This window comes from Halteromyces radiatus, assembly GCF_025201355.1.
Source record: "Halteromyces radiatus strain CBS 162.75 chromosome Unknown BX664scaffold_4, whole genome shotgun sequence".
Taxonomy (NCBI): Eukaryota; Fungi; Mucoromycota; class Mucoromycetes; order Mucorales; family Cunninghamellaceae; genus Halteromyces; species Halteromyces radiatus.
The window spans coordinates 2,561,403-2,582,140 of NW_026251690.1; the positions used below are offsets into that span (position 1 = coordinate 2,561,403).

At 32.5% G+C, this 20,738-nt stretch overlaps 8 protein-coding genes across 8 annotated transcripts; 6 read left to right on the forward strand and 2 right to left on the reverse strand.

Annotated features, from left to right (window-relative positions):
• The first annotated feature begins 73 nt into the window (after positions 1–73).
• BX664DRAFT_333597 (uncharacterized protein) lies at positions 74–2,509 on the forward strand. The gene is made up of 11 exons (XM_051545544.1): positions 74–203; positions 311–471; positions 651–693; positions 801–856; positions 950–1,213; positions 1,322–1,438; positions 1,555–1,633; positions 1,696–1,823; positions 1,925–1,992; positions 2,100–2,237; positions 2,321–2,509. The coding sequence occupies exons 1-11, from the start codon at positions 152–154 to the stop codon at positions 2,364–2,366; spliced, it is 1,152 nt and encodes a 383-aa protein (XP_051400510.1). The 5' UTR covers positions 74–151; the 3' UTR covers positions 2,367–2,509.
• A 623-nt stretch (positions 2,510–3,132) lies between these two features.
• BX664DRAFT_333601 (uncharacterized protein) lies at positions 3,133–5,161 on the forward strand. Its single transcript, XM_051545545.1, has 3 exons — positions 3,133–3,569; positions 3,635–4,139; positions 4,209–5,161. The coding sequence occupies exons 1-3, from the start codon at positions 3,303–3,305 to the stop codon at positions 5,018–5,020; spliced, it is 1,584 nt and encodes a 527-aa protein (XP_051400511.1). The 5' UTR covers positions 3,133–3,302; the 3' UTR covers positions 5,021–5,161.
• Positions 5,162–6,685: 1,524 nt separating this feature from the next.
• BX664DRAFT_350044 (uncharacterized protein) lies at positions 6,686–8,272 on the forward strand (the record flags this gene model as incomplete). Its single annotated transcript, XM_051547619.1, has 1 exon — positions 6,686–8,272. The coding sequence occupies one exon, from the start codon at positions 6,686–6,688 to the stop codon at positions 8,270–8,272; it is 1,587 nt and encodes a 528-aa protein (XP_051400512.1).
• Positions 8,273–8,508: 236 nt separating this feature from the next.
• On the forward strand, positions 8,509–9,576 carry BX664DRAFT_333604 (uncharacterized protein). The gene is made up of 4 exons (XM_051545546.1): positions 8,509–8,808; positions 8,900–8,992; positions 9,076–9,356; positions 9,429–9,576. The coding sequence occupies exons 1-4, from the start codon at positions 8,688–8,690 to the stop codon at positions 9,543–9,545; spliced, it is 612 nt and encodes a 203-aa protein (XP_051400513.1). The 5' UTR covers positions 8,509–8,687; the 3' UTR covers positions 9,546–9,576.
• Positions 9,577–9,975: 399 nt separating this feature from the next.
• On the forward strand, positions 9,976–14,304 carry BX664DRAFT_333608 (adaptin N terminal region-domain-containing protein). Its single transcript, XM_051545547.1, has 16 exons — positions 9,976–10,372; positions 10,546–10,672; positions 10,786–11,079; positions 11,138–11,249; positions 11,308–11,455; positions 11,522–11,651; positions 11,718–12,267; positions 12,344–12,465; positions 12,558–12,752; positions 12,832–12,945; positions 13,037–13,187; positions 13,254–13,546; positions 13,615–13,676; positions 13,762–13,886; positions 13,969–14,073; positions 14,133–14,304. The coding sequence occupies exons 1-16, from the start codon at positions 10,077–10,079 to the stop codon at positions 14,168–14,170; spliced, it is 2,862 nt and encodes a 953-aa protein (XP_051400514.1). The 5' UTR covers positions 9,976–10,076; the 3' UTR covers positions 14,171–14,304.
• A 160-nt stretch (positions 14,305–14,464) lies between these two features.
• Positions 14,465–15,373, reverse strand: BX664DRAFT_333609 (F1 complex, delta/epsilon subunit of ATPase). The gene is made up of 5 exons (XM_051545548.1): positions 15,290–15,373; positions 15,148–15,218; positions 14,892–15,045; positions 14,742–14,830; positions 14,465–14,677 (listed from the first exon to the last, which is right to left on the reverse strand). Exons 1-5 carry the CDS (start codon positions 15,348–15,350, stop codon positions 14,552–14,554), a joined length of 501 nt encoding a protein of 166 aa, XP_051400515.1. The 5' UTR covers positions 15,351–15,373; the 3' UTR covers positions 14,465–14,551.
• A 483-nt stretch (positions 15,374–15,856) lies between these two features.
• BX664DRAFT_333615 (peptidase M24, structural domain-containing protein) lies at positions 15,857–18,408 on the reverse strand. The gene is made up of 9 exons (XM_051545549.1): positions 18,254–18,408; positions 18,162–18,189; positions 18,041–18,104; positions 17,809–17,954; positions 17,680–17,731; positions 17,066–17,577; positions 16,528–17,008; positions 16,293–16,469; positions 15,857–16,213 (listed from the first exon to the last, which is right to left on the reverse strand). The coding sequence occupies exons 1-9, from the start codon at positions 18,328–18,330 to the stop codon at positions 15,927–15,929; spliced, it is 1,824 nt and encodes a 607-aa protein (XP_051400516.1). The 5' UTR covers positions 18,331–18,408; the 3' UTR covers positions 15,857–15,926.
• An 806-nt stretch (positions 18,409–19,214) lies between these two features.
• Positions 19,215–20,722, forward strand: BX664DRAFT_333623 (uncharacterized protein). The gene is made up of 3 exons (XM_051545550.1): positions 19,215–19,888; positions 19,958–20,384; positions 20,455–20,722. Exons 1-2 carry the CDS (start codon positions 19,353–19,355, stop codon positions 20,241–20,243), a joined length of 822 nt encoding a protein of 273 aa, XP_051400517.1. The 5' UTR covers positions 19,215–19,352; the 3' UTR covers positions 20,244–20,384; positions 20,455–20,722.
• Positions 20,723–20,738: the final 16 nt, after the last annotated feature.

The following is a 20,738-nucleotide window of genomic DNA, read 5'->3' on the forward strand; positions in this document are numbered from 1 at the left end:
TTTACTCTCCGATTTGATTTTTTTTTTTTTTGCCAAGTCTGGCAGTAGCATTACATTTTTACTTTTTGTTCTTTTTCTCGATTTCTCTCACTACACGGATTCTCTTAACTTTTTAGTCTCACACACCAAAAATTCATTCTAATAATCAATAATGCCGTTATTTTCAAAGAAAATTACTCCTACAACTATTACCAAAGACATCGGTAATATATTCTTTCTTTCTTTTTTTTTTTATGTTTTCATCTTTTATACAATCACGACTTTAACTAACTGCATTATTATTATTTATTACTGTTCATCATCTCTATAGAGAAGATGACTGATAGTAATCAAACAGAAGTGGATTGGGCTCTCGTCTTTCAAATATGTGAAGTGGTTAACAATTCCGAACTTGGTGCCAAAGAAGCTAGAAAACTTTTACAGAAAAAGATGTTGGCCAATGATGTCAATACTCAAGTCATCTCTTTGGAGGTAAATGGAAAAGAATAATATATATATATAAAAGAGAATATTTGGAAAAAGGGTGAAAATAGATTTTCATCATACATATACACACATACAATATTTATATAGACGCCTACATCAATCACCTCATTTTCGATACTAATATCAACCTACTTTTTTTTTTTTTATGTATATAATGATTTTAGATATTAAACGCATTATCGGAAAACTGTCGGGAAAAGTTCAAAGGTAACAAGAAATATATACGACTTGGAACAGGATTGGAATGGAAGATATGAGTTTTTTTTTTTTTTTATTAAATAGACTTTTTCTGTTAAACTTAAACTTGATTTTAGGTCAGCTTGCGGCGAAATCATTTGGTGAAGACTTGGAAACATTGGCAACACAAAAGGTAATAAAGGAAGAAAAGAAAAAAAAAAAAAGCAAAGGGAAGACTTGAGCAGACAACATGTGATTGATCGACTATTATTTTTTTTTTTCAAAGGCTTCTAACGATGATGTACATAGCAAATTAGTTCAATGTCTTCAGAATTGGGTTAGCAATGATGGCACTGACCCAGCATTTGGGACAATCTGTAGAGTACATGAATTAGTGATGCATGGTGTCTCACAACCTGTAAAATCTGGACGATTAGGTGGAAATCTCTTCAAACCTTATCAGTTACAATCATCAGCAACAAGGAACGATATTACTGCTGCAACTGGTGGTAAACACAACAATGAATATCAACAACCTCGATTGAACAAAGTACGTTATATATATATATATATATAAGTTTTACGATGTAAATTTGATTAATATGGTCTTTTTTTTTTGTTGTTTGTTTTATATGGTATACTTGTATAAATGATATAGCCAGTAGATATCATGTCTGATGTGGAAATTGCCAAGAACAATGCTCAGTTACTTTCTCAAACTTTATCTTTCACCGACCCGACGCAGGAAGATATTACCAAGAATGAATTAATCCAGGTACTGAAAAGGAAATTTAGGGGAATGAATAGAAGGAACGGGAACTAATTTGTTGTCTGTATATGTGTACGTGCACCCCCCCTTTTTTTTTGTTTCTTTTTACTTTGAAAATGTAGGAATTCTATGGGAAATGCAAGATGCTACAACGAGTTATCTCTGGTCATTTACAAACTTGTGAAGATTCTGAACTTATTTGTAAGTAGAAAAAATAATATAGATATATTCTTTGATCTAATGATTCTTTTTTTTATTTTTAGCTGCATTGATCCTTGCCAATGGAGAATTAGTCAATACATTCAAGGCCTATGATGACATGTTGGAAAGGCGTGCATTGGATGCGGCTACTAACAATTCACGTGCTGTTAATCATCGTAGCACTCGTCAGGTAAATAAAACAAAAAAAAAATACTCAATTCACCATTCCAAATATTTTATAATACAATTGGTATTGTTAGTATGTATTCAAAACAATTGTATTTTCTTTAGGATGAAACGTTGATTAATACGGAGAACGATGCATCTGGGACAAATACTCATGTGGAATCATCAACAAGGTAAAAAGATAGTTACTTCTTTTTTTTTTAAAAAAAAAAAAATATAATAATAATAATACTAATAATGATAAAAATTTATCTTTTTTTTTTGTCCCGTTTTTACAAAGTGGGGGTGGTAGTAGTAGTAGTGGCGCACAACTTTTTACTTCTAATACTAATGCACCAAGTAGTGGAATTGATCCTTTTGATCCTTTTGCTGATTCAAATCAAACAATTCAAAACCAAGCCTCTTCAGAGCACAATGGGTAAATAAAAAAAAATGAAGATGATTATAATGGTTATGTTTATTTTTGAATATTAACTTACATATTATATTCCATTTTTGTAGAACTGCTTTGCCTCCACCATTGACACCACAGAAACTTCATGATTAGATTGGATCTATCATTTTTTTTATTTATTTATTTATTTATTATGTTTTATATTGATTATTATTTTTTACCCTTTGATAATGATGATGGAAATAAAAAAGAAAAAAGAGGAATTCTGAGATCATTTAATGATATTATTATTATTATTATTATTATGTTGTTATTGCGTTGTTGTTGTTGTTGTTGTTGTTGTTGTTGTTGTTGTTGTTGTTGTATTGAATCCTATTTCTTAGCCCCGTGTCAAAAATGATACCAAAAGGAACTTTGACCCGTATTGACCTTTTTAAGGTTATATTTTCGATTTCCGCCTTTATTTTGGTTATTTTTTTGTCTCCCTTATTTTTATTTTCTTCTTATTCTTACTGTCTCTCTCTCTCTTTTCCTTTCTTCTTTTTGTTTTTGTTTTATTATTATTATTATTATTTCTTGTTATCGTCATCTCTATACCCCCTCATTCCTTCTCCCTCTATCTCTCTTTCCCTCTTTTTTTTTTTTTAATATACCTTTAGTGTCCTCATTCATCTGTACTCATATCTACTTCAATTTTTGTTTTTTTCTTTTTTTTTTGGGTTGATACTTTTGGTGAAAAATACAAACGGTTTTCTTCCTTTTTCTTTTTTCTTCTCTCTTTTTCCCTTTTTTTTTGTTTTATTACAACCTTTTTATCCATTCATAGATGAGAAAGAGAATTCAGTAACGTTCTTTCTCTTCTTCCCGTGTTGATATATAGTCATCTATCCTCTCTCTCTCTCTCCCCTCCTCGTTTCCCTTTTTTTTTTTTTTTGTATTTTATTCTTATTATATTTGGAAAAAAAAAACACTTTATATATATTTATATACATACAACCATATTTTTTTTTATCTACAAATATATATATATAAATATAAATATATATTTTTCACCCCCTTCATCTTTTGTATTATTATTTACACATTTTGATGCATGAACGAAAAACATCCAACGTCAGCACAAATCGATCAACTACAAGACCACCTATACCAACATCATCAGCTGCAACAACAACGTCAAGGCGCGCAACGCAACAACGCACGGGCCGTGCTTCATTTACAACAAAACAACAACAACAACTCAGTGATGAGCAAAAGGAAACACAACGACGAATTGCTGCGCGAGCGGCTGCTTCTATGGCTCAAGTAAGACGAAGACAACCTAGGTCATTTATGCTTTGGGGTGACAATCGAAAGGTAAAAATTGGATGAAAAAGGAAGTTTGTTGTGTGAAATATAATAATTTCCTTTTCTTTTTTTAGGCTGTCATCAAGCGTTATCCTGATGGAAGTCAAGAAATTCTGGTGCCACAGACTTTAACTTCTGAACAGGAACAGTACGAATTCCCACCAAGGTCTCGGTTATTGAAAAAGTTGGCCAATTCTACCGCTGAACGTCATCGTTTATCTAGTCTTCAACATACTATTACTGCTCCCAATGTATCACCTATCTCACAGCCACTATTATTATCATCATCAACCAACAAGTCCATCATTATCTCTCGTCCCGCAACCGCCATTGAACCCGATCAAAATGCTTTAGCTGAATGGTTCTCTGATCGACGTCATCAACACAGCAAAAAGGAACAAGCTGTTATGGAATGGATGACTGATGTTGAAAGATCTACTTCTTTATTGTCCAACAAGAAGAAAAAGAACAAATCAATTCCACGAACTATCAAGAACAATAGTAACAACAATCTTATTACTTCTTCTACTACTCATTCTTCTATTCAAGATATCAATATCAAATTCAAAAGTGAAGCTGGTAAGTCGTTTTTTTTTTTTTAAGAAAAGAAAAAAGAGATAATAATGAACTCATTATTTATATCATTAGGGAAACTTTGGACTGCAGGCAAACCATATCCTCTGCCATCATCGAATCATTTATTACCACCAAATGAAAATACAAAGAAACATTATGTATTACGAAGACGACTCATCAAACATGGCAACAAACCGAATATCGAAACAACAAGTACTCCATTTTATTACAACGAAATGTCATCATCAGTGGCACCACTTGGAGGTTCATTTACTACGGCAATACAAACTCATGGTTATCATTTATCCAAAGTACCCAGGTCATCGGTATCAGCATCTCCCACATCAAAGTCTGGTATGGTACAACTCGTACAAATGTTCCACAAGACCTTACAGGAACAACAGGCGCGTGCTCATGAACGAATGAAGCAATTGGAAACATTATTAGAAGAAGAACGAAGTAAACGACAAGACATTCAACTTACCCAAGAAAGAACTATGACTCGATTGGATTCATTTATGAAAAGATATCAAGAACATCAACGTCGTACACCTCCTTCTCCAACAATGTCAGCATCTCCTCCTTTCGTTTCCAAAAAAACATCACAACAACAACAACAACAACAACAAAATCAACCTATATTAGCCAAATGGGATGAATGGATGGATCGGATTAATCGTTTGGAAGCTCGTATGGAAAAAGAAGCTAAATCAAGACAAAGTTTACAACAATCTGTAACCGATACGGTGGAACGGATGGACGCGCTAAAAAAATCAGTTGCTAGACAAGCCCGTGAACATACAGCATCTCGAAGACAATTGGAAAATCAAATGAATCAAGCCATGAAGAATCTTTCAACATTGACTCAACAACGAAAACCTTGATTCCTTTTAGTTTATTAAGTGTGATATTTTATTTTATTCATTATATTTACATTGTGTATATGATACCCCTTCTTCTTTTTTTTTTCATTCAATCTTATCTCCTTTTTTCATTACCTTTTTTATTTTTTATACATACTTATCAAATACCTTTTTTTTTTTCTTGTTCTCTCTTTTTTTTTTTCTTGTTCTCTCTTCTCTCTATATGAATACTGTATATATTAAATAAACTATCTTTCTTTTCTCTGTCTCTTTTTTTTTTATATTAATGTTTTGTTTTTTTTATCCGCAATATGCATTGTATTTTGTCTTCTCCATTGATCATACCCATAGTTACACCCCCCTACTTTGTCCCTTTTATTTTAACAGCCCCTGTTCGTAAAAAAAAAAACAGGTTTATGTTTTTCCCGCGTAAAACAGTCAACTAAAAAATAATGATGTTTTTCAGTGATGACTCCCCATCATCGTCATTTAGCATCCGTCATGCTTAGTTGTTTTTTGCTGCATGCAAAAAGAATGATGTATTTTTTTTTTCTTTTTGTTCTTATAGATAAAGTATTTTATTTTTTTTTTCCTTGCTTTACATAAAATATACATGCTCATTTACTTTTGGTGAAAGATTACACGTGCACGGTCCTATCATAACATATCATCAATAAATGACACACATTCACACACGCACACACATACACATATGATAGCTCACAGACAGAAAAAGAAGAAAAAAAAAAAAAGAGAGAGAGAATAGGTGAGACAAGGAGGTAGAGAACCGATGATTTGGATTAAACTTTTTTTGGGCTTTGATTTTTATTCTTTATTTATCTTTTTTTTTTTTTTTAGTTACTTTGCTGTATGAAAGTAAAAAAAAAAATAAGGAGAGAAGGGGGAGTCACCAAAAAAAAAAAAAAAAAAAAGAAAAACAACGGGTTTCCTTTTATGGAGAATGTCATCGTGCATAAAGGTTGTACCTTTCTTCTTCTTCTTCTTCTTCTTTGTTGCGTGAAATAAAAATGCAAGGGAGAAAAAAAAAACCAAAATAAAGACGCTTTGAATGAGAAATTTTGATTGTGTGATTTTAAATGTGAGAAAGGCATAAAGAAATAAAATGTTATAGGATGATGATAGTTTACTTCCCTTGTGGAGAGGGGGGGGGGTGGAAATGGGGGGGGGGTATATCAAAGTAAAAATCCCAGTACACGGAGCTTAAAACAGGGTGTGGTTAGAAAGTTAGATTTAATGCGGGGGGAGAGGATAAAAGTAAGATTTGTTTCCTATTGTATCTCTTTCATCTTTTTTTTTTTTTCATCTTTTTCATCTACTTTATTACAATTTATCCATATGACTCCTATGATTTGAAATCAATCAAATAATAATAATGATAATAAAAAAAAAACCTTTATGATCTCTCTCCCCCCCCAAAATCCAGTTTTTTTAGGATCTTCATGTTTCCCAAACTTTGTTCCTCTCTTTCATGAATTCCAAGTCAGCATGACATGTCAAAAAAAAAAAAAAATGAAATCTGTAACACTGAGAAGAATGAATATAAAAAAAGAAATAGAAGGCGCTCTTTCTCTCTTTTTTTTTTTTTTTCTCTTTCTTTTCTTCTTTTATATATTTTTTCTTCTTTCCTTTTTCCTTTTTTTTTTTTTAAAAAAAAGGGAAGAAGTAATGACGACGACCACTCAAGATGAACATCTTCTTTTTTCTATTGATCGCGATCTACTCTACTTGAATGCTGAAGAACAACAATCTCACCATCTTGGACTGATGACCTTAAAGGAACAAAAACAACTTACTAACATGATCAAAAAGGCTCATCGACATATTAGAAAAATTACTACCACGTTAGAGAATCCACCTCCAGTTAATATATCTTCCTCTATTTCAACAGCAACATCCACTCATCCATCATCAATATCTGATTTTTTTCAACAAAAGCATACCAAAAAACTTTATATTAAATTGAAAGCAATCAAGGAAAAATATTGGGAAATTTTGGAACAACAACAAATTCGACAATTGGAAAATGATATGGAAAGATATCAATTATTACAAACCATTCATGGACTCAGTAGTAGATTGGATAGGTCAAGTCAGGTTTATGATGATTTACATCACCTTCATCATGCACTTTCTTCATTACGTACGGAATGGAAATTAGATCGTATTCAACATATTGTTACAACACTTGCGCAACCATCCACTTGTTCCTCGACATCACCACCTTCCACTATCTCAGAACATCATGGACATCGTTGGTATCCATTGATCATTAGTAATAATAAAAAGAAGAGAAAAGCGAATTTATCATCATCATCATCATCTTCAACAGCAGCAGCACAAGGAACAGCAACAGTACCGTCATCTCAACCTAGTCTAACAAAAACTCATTTTGGATTATTCAATCATGTTAAAAACTGGTTTCGAAAACAACGACATTCTATACTTTTGGGTCATTCAAGTGAAACAGCAAGCTCAGCAGATAAGGCAACAACAATAACAGCAACAACAACAACAACTATTGATGAATCACGTCGTCGACATCGACCTCAGTCACATCCTCATTTATTTTGTTCTAGTCAAGAAGAATGCAACATCAAGGTGGTTCAACTTGTACAAGATTTTCAAAACGTGTTTGAAGAAAATGCGCGCCAAAATGAAGAACGGATGCATCATCTCTATGCACGAGTATTCCAACCTGACATCGATCCTTTGTTGGCCGAAGATATTCAGCGTCTTTGTTTGGCCGTTAGTACCGCACCTCCACCAAGCTTGGCCTCGTTGATGCAACCTGGTTTGTCTTCTAGTTGTTCTTGGACTGTTTGTGTTACGACTGGTCAAACTTCTTTTCTGGTTCCGGCTGACAACAACAACAAAAAGAATTTGTACGAACATATGATTTATCGAATGGATATACAACAATCATCCTCTTTTTTTTCAAAGAAGAAAACAAGGAATGAAAAGAATAACATATCATCGAAACAAGATAAAGAGGATGAAGGAACAACCGATCAACAGGAACAACAAATGTGGTCAATTTGTTTGGGATTATTATCAGAACATTTACTTGGAGTTGGACAACAATATTATACAAGGTGGATGCAAGAAATCAGAACGGCACAACAACAACAAACTGCACCTTTTCAAGTAGCAACAGAAACGCTGGCGTCTATGTATCAAGCTTTACAAATTGAACAAGGTTATGCGATCCTGTCTCGACTTTGTACTCATTTGGAATCGTCTGCAACCTTATAGTCTTTGTTTATTTATATGTTTATTTTATCTATTAGTATTTATTTTATTTTATTTTGTCTATACCCTTCTCTTATTTTTATATTTATACCTTTTTTTTTTTTTTAGTTTATCAGTTTAATAATAAAATCTTTCTTTTACTATGTTTACCGAATCATGAGATCTTCTTAAGCGGGGAATTGACTTTAATGGAAGACCCGTTTTTCCTATCCATTTTACTTTCTCTTTTCTTTCTTTTTTTTTTTTTTTCTTTTTTTTTCCAGTTTCTATATATATGAATGCTTTGTTTGATACTTTTTTTTCTTTTTTCTCTTCAATATGTTTATTGTATCTACAATGACTTTGTTCCTGTAGTATTTGATATTCCACATTCTCCTCTTGGTATACCGTGGCAAGGTATACACACCAAAGACTTTACATGTCATACCTATATATATATTTATATTGCCTTGACTACCCTTGTTTAATAGGATCTTCTGTACCCATCTCAAGACACATTCATGATACAAGTAATATTCCTTTTGAAGAACATAATCTTGGTAAGGAAGAGAGAGAAAAAAAAAAAGATACTTCGTGTATTGATCATATCTCAATCGGTACTTTTTTTTTTTCTTTTCCTTTGTGTTCTAGATATGCCTTGGTTAGGTATGCAGTTAGATTATACATATATAGAACCTATCTTGGAAATACTCAATTCGACAGAACAACCTCTTTTATCTAGACGTAAATTCCTTCTATAAAAACAAAAGGATATATAAATAAATTAATCATTTCTTTTCTTTTTTTTTTTTTTTTGGATCAAATAGAGGAGGCACATATTACTGTTATTAGTCCACCAGAATATCGTATACTCTCAACATCGACAAATATCACCATAGATGAACTCAACCATTTGGCAAAATCACATAAGATTCAATCCAGTATATTCTCAGTCGTATGTCTAGGCAAAGTCATACAAAAAGAAAATAACTTTGATCATGTGGTTTATCAACTCATTATCTCATCACCTTCTTTGATCAAGTTACGAGAAAGTATCTTTAGATTATTTTATATTAGGAAAGGCAATCCATCTTTATTTGATCCACATGTAAGGGAAAAGGAACAAATGGTAATGATTATTTTATACTTATCCCTTCTTTTTCTCTAAACTATACAATAGGCTTTTTGGCCTCATATTACTATTGGGTTCACTGATCATGATCTTTTTGTAGAACAAGGTATTTACAAAGGATTGAATGCTTGCTATAGACCAATTACATATTTAGATTCGAAATAAATATATATTATTATTGTTTATCTTGTTTAAATATGTTTTGTATTTAATGAAATGAAAAGGATTAACAAATTATACGTTTAATGTTATTCATCGTGGTTATCGTTATACTGTCATCCATCATTTATCGTTTTATTATCTATCGTCATATCTTGACTTTATCTTATTAGTGTGAAGAATATATTTTGAAAAAAAAAATAATTTATTTATATAAAGAAAGCTTAGTTATATATATTTGACAAAGAAAGAAAGTATGATATTTGTACCTTTTTTTTTAAAAAAAAAAAAAATTAACATATGAGGGCAGTACGGAAAATTGACACGTCAAGGATCTCATTTTCTTTGGCCCATCCATGGTTTCAATATCCGCTTAATTCGGTTGTTAGAAAACTAAAATAAAACAATCCGTTTGTTCTCTCTTTTTTTTTTTCTTCTAGTCTACTCCCAACTTTTCTTATTATTATTATTATCATTTGGGTGTAGTTTTTTTTTTTTTTATCATCTATCTTCTTATTAACAAGATTATCATTCGTTATGACTGAATTTTGTTATACTCTTGTTCATCAAGATGACACGATTGAACAACCTAGTTTACAAGATTTTCAACGTGCCTTTGAAAAGGGGTCTGACGAAACACGCGTGGAAACAATGAAGCAACTTTTAGTGATTATGCTCAATGGGGATCCTATGGAAAAGCTATTACTTCATGTCATTCGTTTCGTACTTCCTTCTAAGAACAAACAACTTAAGAAACTATTGCATATCTATTGGGAAATTTGTCCAAAAACCAAACCTGATGGGAAACTCAAAGAAGAATTCATTTTGGTGTGGTAAGTTGACAAAACAAACAATTTTTTTTCATTTTTAATCTCTTTTTTTTTTAATTAATACTGATGGAATGACTCAAATGTCATTGGTGACCGAGGGAGAATGTTTTTGGTATATAATACTTACTCATCTATCATCTTTTTTTTTTTTCTTTTCTTTCTTTCTTTTTATATAGCAACGCTCTTCGAAACGACTTGCAACATCCCAACGAATACATTCGAGGTGCCACTCTTCGTTTCTTGTGCAAAATCAAAGAAGCTGATGTTTTGGAACCACTTGTACCATCTGTTCGATCTTGTCTAGTAAGTGAGCAAACCAAAAAAAAGAAAAGGAAACTAGAAAAAAAAAAGATTATCATCCTTTCTTTGCACTTGATGCTCATCTCGTTCTCTCTTTCTTTTTTTTTTATTTATAGGAACATCGTCATTCTTATGTTCGCAAGAACGCTGTATTTGCCATTGGATCCATCTATCGACATTTCGACTTTTTGTTCCCGGATGCTCCTGAAGTCATTCAACAATTCCTAGTGTCTGAAGCTGATTCTACTTGTCGACGAAATGCATTTGTGGTATTGTGTTCTATTGCTCAACCTCTGGCTGTGGACTTTTTGATGCAATCCTTTACTTTGGTGCCTTCTTATGATGAACTTTTGCAATTATCTGTTATTGAATTGATTCGCAAAGATAGCAAGACAAATTTAGCAAACAAGGCAAGTATAAAAAAATGTTTGAAGAAATCTTATCTTACCTTTTTTTTTGATTTAATAGGGTGCATATATCCGTTGTGTATCTGAATTGTTGGAAGCTGCTTCTCATTCTGTCAAATATGAAGCTGCCAATATTTTGATGTTTCTTACATCCAATCCTACTGCTGTGAAAGGTATAATATTATATAAGTCATTATTTCATTTTTACTAACCTTGTTATTTTCCTTTCAGCTGCTGCATCCTGCTATATCGAATTGGTGGTCAAGGAATCCGATAACAATGTTAAATTAATTGTTCTTGATCGTTTACGAGATCTTCATTTGAAACATGAACATGTATTGGATAGCTTGGTGATGGACTTGTTACAAGTTTTGTCAAGGTATAGAACGTGGATGTAGTTATCAGTATACAAGACTTACCTTCTCTTTTTTTTTTTTCTTTCTAGTCCCGATATTGATGTTCGTCGTAAGGCCTTGAATATTGCTATGGATATGGTATCTTCAAGAAATGTACAGGAAGTGATACTTGTATTGAAGAAGGAATTAATCAAGACTCATGATCAAGAATATGAAAAGGTAGGATGATAATATAAGGGAAGAAAAAGTCGATCTCTTACGATATACAATTTTTATGTCTACTAGAACACGGAATATCGCCAATTATTGATTCAATCGATCCATGCATGTGCCATTCAATTCTCTGAAGTGGCTGCTAATGTTGTACATGTACTGATGGAATTCTTAGGTGATGTTAACAATCCTTCTGCTGTGGATGTAGTGGCGTTTGTGCGTCAAGTGGTTGAAAAATTCCCTGGTTTACGTGCTTCTATTTTGGAAAAGTTGATGGAAACATTTGCCGATATGAAATCCAGCAAGGTGTTCCGTGGTGCTCTCTGGATCCTTGGTGAATATTGTCAAAATGAAAAGGAAATCAATGAGGCTTGGGAACAAATTCGATTGACTCTTGGTGAAATCCCTCTTCTTGCATCGGAACAGCGACTATTGGATGAAACTGAACAAGATGAAAATCCTGCTGGTGATCAAAACAAGGAAGAGACTGGCAAATCTGTCCCTTCTGCAAGACGTATCTTACCAGATGGAACCTACGCAACTGAAAGTGCCTATACGGAACCCGCATCTGTACAATCCCGTTTGGAATCTGTTAAATCTGCTAGCAAGCCTCCTTTACGAGGTATACATATATTTTTATTCTTATTTATTTTCTAAAGAAAACTGACTCTTATTTTTTTTTAAATTCTATTTCTTAGCACTTATCCTTAATGGAGATTATTATCTTGGTTCTGTATTGGCTACAACATTAACAAAATTGGTGTTGCGTTACAGTAAATTAGTGGCTGATGCTTCTTTGGCAAATGCTCGCAAAGCTGAGGTAAGAGAAAAGAACAGGAAAGAGGAGAAGGAAAGACAATTAAATGCTGATTTCATGGTTTGATTTTTTTTTCTTTTTGTTCCTTTGATTAGGCTATGTTGATCATGACAAGTATTATTCGTGTTGGTCAATCTCAATTTGTCTCCTTCCCAATTGATGAGGATTCCTATGATCGTATCATGCAAGATTTACGTGTGGTTGGCAATCACTCACAAGATGGTATTGTAGACAAGGTGTATTTGGAAGAGACCAAGGCCGTTTATGCAAAACAGATTCAAGACGAAGAAGTAAAGTCTTTTTTTTTATTACCACATATATTTGATGAACTCAATCTCTTTATTTTTTTTTTTTTTTTATATTTCATAGCGACGAGCTGCAGAAGCTAAGGCTAGTGATCAAACCGGTGTCAAGATTCAAGTAGATGATGCTATTGTATTCCGACAACTTTCAAAGAAAACTGGAGGAAACACTACTGATGAAGTAAGCTTTTCTTTTTTTTTTAAAAAAAAAAGATCATATATGAAATAGAATACTAACGAATGGGCGTACTTTTTTTTTTGTGGCTGTTTAGTATGATCAAGATCTATCTCGTGCCACTGGTGTATTAGATAACAAGGACGATTTGATGTCGAAACTTAGTCGCATAGTACAATTGACTGGTTTCTCCGATCAAGTGTATGCTGAAGCTGTGGTCAATGTACATCAATATGATGTTTTGCTAGGTAATTATTTTAGTGAAGTGATAGTGTTGTCAATACTCATAATTATATATCTTTTATTTTGAATAGATGTACTTATTGTGAATCAAACGGCAGAAACTTTACAAAATTTAACAGTTGAATTTGCTACATTAGGCGACCTGAAATTAGTAGATCGTCCTACTTCTCACAGTCTTGCTCCTCATGCTTTCCTTACTATCAAGGCTTCCATCAAGGTATCCTCAACGGAAACGGGCGTTATCTTTGGTAACATTGTTTACGATACAAATGCTGCTGCTTCGGATAGCAACTGTGTTGTATTGAACGATGTCCATATTGATATTGTCGATTATATCAATCCTGCCACATGTACTGAAACCCAAGTAAGTCCTGCAAACAAAAAAAAAAAAAAATGCAAAGACGTATCTAACATTGATTTTCATTTATGTAGTTCCGATCTCATTGGGTTGAATTTGAATGGGAAAACAAGGTCAATGTCAATACCACTATCACGTAAGATACAATATATATATATATATATATATATATATATAAAAGATATTAGACTAATCATCTATCTCATTTTTGTTTGATCTAGTGATTTACGAACATATCTTGATCATCTTACTTCATCAACGAACCTACGCTGCTTAACTCCTGAACGACAACTTGAAGGCGATTGTGGATTTTTGTCTGCCAATTTGTATGCCCGTAGTATCTTTGGTAAAGTGGAACAAAAAAAGAAAAAGTGATATTATTCTTTGAATAGACCGTATACTGATATATCTGCTTTTTTTTTTATTAGGTGAGGATGCTTTGGCAAATATTAGTATCGAAAAGACAAGTGATGGCTCCATCACTGGCCATATTAGAATCCGTAGTAAAACACAAGGACTTGCATTGAGTTTAGGTAAGTCATTTATAGATGAAATGTATATAATGTAACTCCTATTTTATTTTATTTTATAGGTGACAAGATCACACTTGCTCAAAAGGCTGTAGCTTAGAAACTCTCCATACAAACATCCACTTTTATCCCTAGTATATTCTTTATTTATCTTCCCCTTATCACACATATCTTTTCTTCCTTTTTATTTTTTTTTTATTTTATTCAATAAAGTAAAGCGCACTTACAGTTCAATGCAGTCAATGATCAATGAGATCATTCCGTTATTTTCTAATTCTATCATCATTTCTGTTAATCGCTTTGTACCCAGTATTCTCGATCTTCATCCAGCAGTTCTCTATAGCCCACATTAAGAAAAAAAAAATAATAAGGAACATAATATTGAGACAAATCATTGGTTTCGAGTCAGAGCATTTATTCAAACATATATATATAATAATGGGGATCGTCTATAGTATGGGATCTAAATAAAATCATCTATCTATTTTGACAAGGCATTTTGAAGAGCTTCGTAGACATCCATTTCCACCTTGGCAGCAGCCTTTTCGACATCAGAGCCATTACCAGCAACAATACGTTGAGCTTCAGCAAGACCAGATTGAACACGCTATTTATATATAATGTAAGTATCATTCAAGTTCGTCCAGTTTTTTTTTTTTTTTTTAACTTACTTCGAGAGAGAAATCTTCTAAAGGAGAGGCTTCGACAGCATTGATATTGAGAGATGAATCAGGATGGATAGTAGCAAATCCACCAGATACTATACCCGAAAAAATGAATATGATTTTAGTCTTTTGGTCCCTTTTTTTTTTTTTTTTTACCAAAGAATTTCTTGGTAACTTCAGCAGATTCAATCACTTCAATAATACCAGGATTCAATTGTTCAATGGTAGGAACATGATTGGCGAGGATACCCATGTCACCAGAAGTGGCAGCCAAGTTGACTTGCTGGACATTGATGGCATTGTAGAGAGACTAAAGAAAGGAAGATGAATGATGATAAATAAAAAGAAAAAAAATGCATAAAGAAATCATGTCCTTTTTTTTTTTTTTTTTTTCTTGTCCATAATATCTTACCTTGTGAGGCAAAACAAAGGTCAATGTCAATTTATCGCTGGTGGCAGGAGCTTCAGATGCATAGAAACGGGCTAATCCAAACAAAATAATAATAATGATAAGTAATGTCTAATCATTATACATGCAACATTTTCTATTTTACCCGAACGGACAGACTTAGTGGTGGCGATAGCAACACGAGAGGCTCGAGTAAGAATATTCATTGTTCTAAAGAGAGAAAGAAAAAAAAAAAAGGGAAAAAAAAGGGAAATGGTCTTTTTGAAATTGTTAGTGACTTTGAATTTGGTTCCCGAAAAAAAAAAATCCAAGCTGCAGACGAAAATCTATTCGTGGTAACAAGATCATTTAAGTATAATAAATATGCTTCTCCTGATTTAAATGGATTTCTTCCTTAAGTGCATTCATCCGGAAAAGGTCATAACAATAGTTGGATACAACAAAAGGTTCGATATTAACCCTGAAATCCTGTCCCCGACTTTTTCCTCTTGTTCACTTGATCATCCTTTTGTTATTTACTTGTTCATATAAAAATGAAAGTAAAAAAAAAAAAATGACGATTTCATAGAGATTATGTGCATAAACTTGACATCACCGTATTTGTTATTGCCCATTGATCATCCTAAAAGCCTATGGGTCATCATTGTCAAAAGTCACATTCTATTCAAATGAAACAATACAATAAAAAAAAAAAAGAAGGCAAGGAGAAGAAGAATGATTTAAAAAAAAGAAGTAGGATATTTATTATTGTCATTTTATTTTATTTTATTATTTTTGTCTTTTCAAATAGGTAGAGTTTCCTTCTTCAACCAATCTAAAGCATCTTGATCGGCAGCCAACAAAGGGGATAACTTTTCCAAAGTTTCAGCATGATAATCATTGACCCATTTCTTTTCATCAGGAGATAACAAGTCGACATCAATGAGTTTTCTTCCAAGAGGCACCATCGTTACATGTTCAAATCCAAGATAACCACGGTCACCAAAGTTGTTGGGTGTAGCAGCATCACGAACCACCAATACATTTTCAATACGAATACCAAACTTGCCATCTTCATAATAACCAGGTTCTATATAGATGGAAATTTATTCTAGTCAAAAAAAAAAAAAAAAAGAAAATAATCTTATTTCTTTCTAATTTTTTCTTACCATCTGTCACTGTCATGCCAGCAGCCAAAGGAGTATCATTATAGGCAACACGAACACCAATACCGTGAGGTCCCTCATGGACATTCAAGAAAGAGCCTACACCATGACCAGTTCCATGTCTGAAATCCAATCCATCCTTCCATAAAGCATGTCTTGCAAAGGGATCCAATAAGTAACCTATATAAAAATATTTTCAGTTTCCCTTTTCACTTTTTTTATTTTTCATTGATGTTACCTGAAGTGCCTTTGGGAAAGATAGCAGCATCGATTGCAATGTGACCCTGTAAAACACGTGTAAAGCATCTTTTTTCATAAGCGGTTGGTTCACCAAAATGTAAAGTTCGAGTGACATCTGTAGTACCATCCTTGTATTGACCACCAGAATCACAAAGATAAATCAACTTGGGATCAATCACCTTACATTCACCCTTTTCAGGTTTATAATGAATAATTGCACCATTGGGACCAGTTGATGAGATGGTGTCAAATGACAATCCAACAAAATCCTTTTGAGCTGCACGGAATTGTTCTAAACGATCGGCTCCATCCACTTCATCCAATTGAATACCGGCCTTAAGCTGTTTTTCCAACCAAGCAAAGTATTGTACCAGAGCAGCACCATCACGAATATGACATTCCCTCATTCCCTTCAACTCGGCTTCATTCTTGATAGCTTTGGCATCGGTAATGAATGATCGTTCATCACTGATATTATCCTACCAAAAAAAAAGAATATTAACCACTATATTTTATATATATATATATTGATTTACTTCGCCAACAGCCACTTCCACTGCCAAACTTGTCTTGGAATTGGTGATCAATTTTTTCTTAGATTCACGTAAAACAGGGGCCAATTGTCGTAATTCATTGAAGAAATCAGAATAAGGTTTCAAGGTAACATGATGACCTAAATGATCTTGGACTTGTTGAGTCACCTTTTCAGGATTCACATAGAGGATGGCTTCATTTTCAGTGATGATGGCATAAGAGAAGAAAACAGGATTACATTCAATATCAGAACCACGTAAATTGAAGACCCAAGCGATTTCATCCAAAGCAGATACAACAATACCATAAGCACCTTTTTCTTTGATATGATCTTGTAAATCCTTTAATTTTTCATGATGAGCCTTGCCAGAGAACTCAATGGGATGAACATTCACCTTGTGATGAGGAGGAGGAGGACGAGCATCACCCCAAGCAAGATCTACCAAATTATCATGAATAGGAACGAGTTGTGAACCATGAGCACCCAAATCATTAGATAATTGTCGAGCATCAGCTAAGAACCAAAAAAAAAAAAAAAAAAATAGAATGATTAACAATATAAAAATTAAAAACTTAAAAATTATTATTTTTTTTTTTTTTTTTTTTTTTTTTTTACCTGCAGTGATCAATGTAGGATCCAAACCAATACGAGAACCCCAAGGTAAATCCTAAAAATACAATAAAACAAAACGTTAGACGCTATAATATATTTACTCTTTCTCTCTTTTTTCTACTTCAACTTTACCTTGACAAGATATTCCTGCCAAGTAGGTACGCCAGGTAAACCTTGTTTCATTAAAGTCCAGTTGTTATCAAGTTGTTTGGAAGCTTGGAGAAAATATCGTCCATCAGTAAATAAGGCAGCTTTATCAATAGAAACTACAGCAAAACCTATGAAGGTACATTTTTCATTTTAGCGTGAGAAAATACAATTCAATACGCGTGTTCTTTCCTTTTTTTTTTTTTTTTTTTTTTACCAGCAGAACCAGTGAAACCAGAGATCCATTCACGACGTTTGTCACAATCAGCAATATATTCACTCTATAGAAACAATACAATTAGTATTATTGAAAAAGAATTCTATTTTTTTTTTCGTACTTGATGGGCATCTTCAGTAGGCACAAGGCTATATACAAAAGAGAAAACACAGTGAGTTATATGCAATTTTTTTTTTTTTTTACTGTACTTACAAAGCATCGACTTTATATTGTTCAGACTTCATCAACTCACGAAGAGAAGCCAAGTGACTGCCAGTAGGAGTAGCCATATTATTAATATATTAAAAAAAAAAAAAAAGGTTGAGAGTTGAGAAAAGAAAAAGAAGAAGAAGAATAAAAAAAAAAAAGGTAAAAATGAAGTCATTGGTCCAAGAACACTAAGAAGAGAAATATTCAATATCAGCTACAGGGACTTGGACAATTTCGGTATCTTCTTCCATAAGCAGCAACATTTGGATTCTTTTAGAAGTGATGATAAAAAGTCACAAGAATAGATGACTTTTATAAAAGTAATGTAAATGATAAATAAGAAAGTATATATATTATGATTCTTATCGTAGTTTTGTTTTTTTTTTTCTTTTCATATATCTATATATATATATCTATATATATCTATATATATATCTATATATATATTTTGGAGGGAACCAGTATACTAAATATGGAAATAAACTATAATAGAAAATGTGGAGATCTTTTATGACGTGTATAGACATCAAAAGAAAAAAGAAAAAGAAAAAAAAAAATGGGGAGATGATTTAAAAATGTTTTGCAAAGTTTTACTACAATATCTTGAAGAAATAAAGATAAATAGAATGATTTTTAACACCGAATATTCTTTTTTCAATCATAAATCATGATCATAATTTAATATTAAAAAAAAAAAACATTTATAGAATAATAAAAAGAGAAAAATAAAAATATATATCTTTATTGGATATTATTTTTCTCTCATCTTATATATATATGTTTTTCCTTATTCGATCTTTTGTGGATTTTTTTTTTCCCTATTGCTGGTTCTTTTTTTTTTTTTTTTTTTTATCTTCCGCTATTTTTGATTTTCTTTCGTTCTTTGTTCTTTTTTCTTTTTCTTTCTTTCTTCCCCAATTCCATTTTATCTTTTGATTACGTCTTTATATAAGTTTATTATTAGTTTTTTATTATTATCTCTTTAGACTTCCCACCTTCTTTATTATTATTATTTTTTTTTTTTTTACTTTTACATTTTTTCTTCCTTTCTCTTTCTTCTCTATTTTGATTGATTCAGTATTTCTTTTTTTATATAAAAACCATGGACGAAACTAAAACTGAAACCACTCACCATCAAGGAGGACGTATTCAACCTCGAAGAAGTAGTAGATCAGCACTATCAGGGTCACCTACTACTAAAGAAGATAGGAACGGAACATTACAAGAAACAAATTCACCATCTGTGCCTACTCCACCACCACCACCACCACCATCAAACAATCCGGATACTCCTCCTTCAACTAGCTCCACAACTACCCTATCAACCAATCATCATTCACGTGTCACAAGGTCACTGTCTGCCGACTCAAACAGCAATGAAGAATCATCCAATTCAAATCCAAATACTAGTAATACAACATTGAATGGTAAACGACGTCGTAATACGAATAATAGTAAACAATCCAACAAGAAGAAATCCAGTAATTCATCAGCCTCATCACCATCAACAAATGCTAAAAGTCCACCACGTGGTTCTGGTGATGATTTTGAACGTGAAACTCGGAATACCACTCAACGATTATCCAAAGAAGCTAAAGATGCAAGAAAGGCAGAAAGGGAAATCATTGTGAAGAAGAAGTAAGATTAGAATATAATAATAATATTTTATTGTTTTAACCTCCTTTACCCCCCTTTTTTTTTGTTTAGATTATCTGAATTAGAGGCATTAGAACGAACGGTGAAAGATCAATCTCATGAAGAATATCAAAAACTTTTGGAAGAATTACAATCAAAACGTAGCAAAAAGTTAAGTGTGGCTCAAGGACGACATGCTTTAATGGAATCCAATTTCAAAAATGGTTTTCTTGCTCAAAAGAAATCAGCTTTTGACAAATTTTATGTAAGGAAAAAGATGACACATGATATACATCACTTATGCATCACTTTTACCCCCCCTTTTTTTTTTTTTTTTAGTTGGACAAATTGGCATTAAGACGAAAGATGATGAATCAAGTACAACAAAAGATCAATAAAATCGAACAAGAATACTTTTCTTCTCAACAAGGAACAAAAAGCTCATTGGATGATCAAAATTTGAGTGAATGGGCTCCTCCTGATAGACCATCTATGATCAATATCCTTTTTATATTTATTTAATTATTTGTTTGATTTATGTATTTTTATTTTCCTTAACCTTTATATACGTTCTTTGACTTTAGGTTTGGATGAACAAGAAGTAACTCAAGATTTTCCTGAATTACAAGATCCATCAACACAATCCATAGAAGAATGTCATCCATTAGATCGATCAAAGAAGGATCCTCTTCCATTAATATCTTCCACATGATTCCCCTTTTCGTCACACCTTGTTTTTATCCAATCCTTCTCTCTCTTTTCTCTTTTTTCTTTCTTTGTCTTTACCCCATTTGTAGTTACGTCTTTTCTTTATTATTATTATTATTATTATTATCATCATTACTTTTTTTTT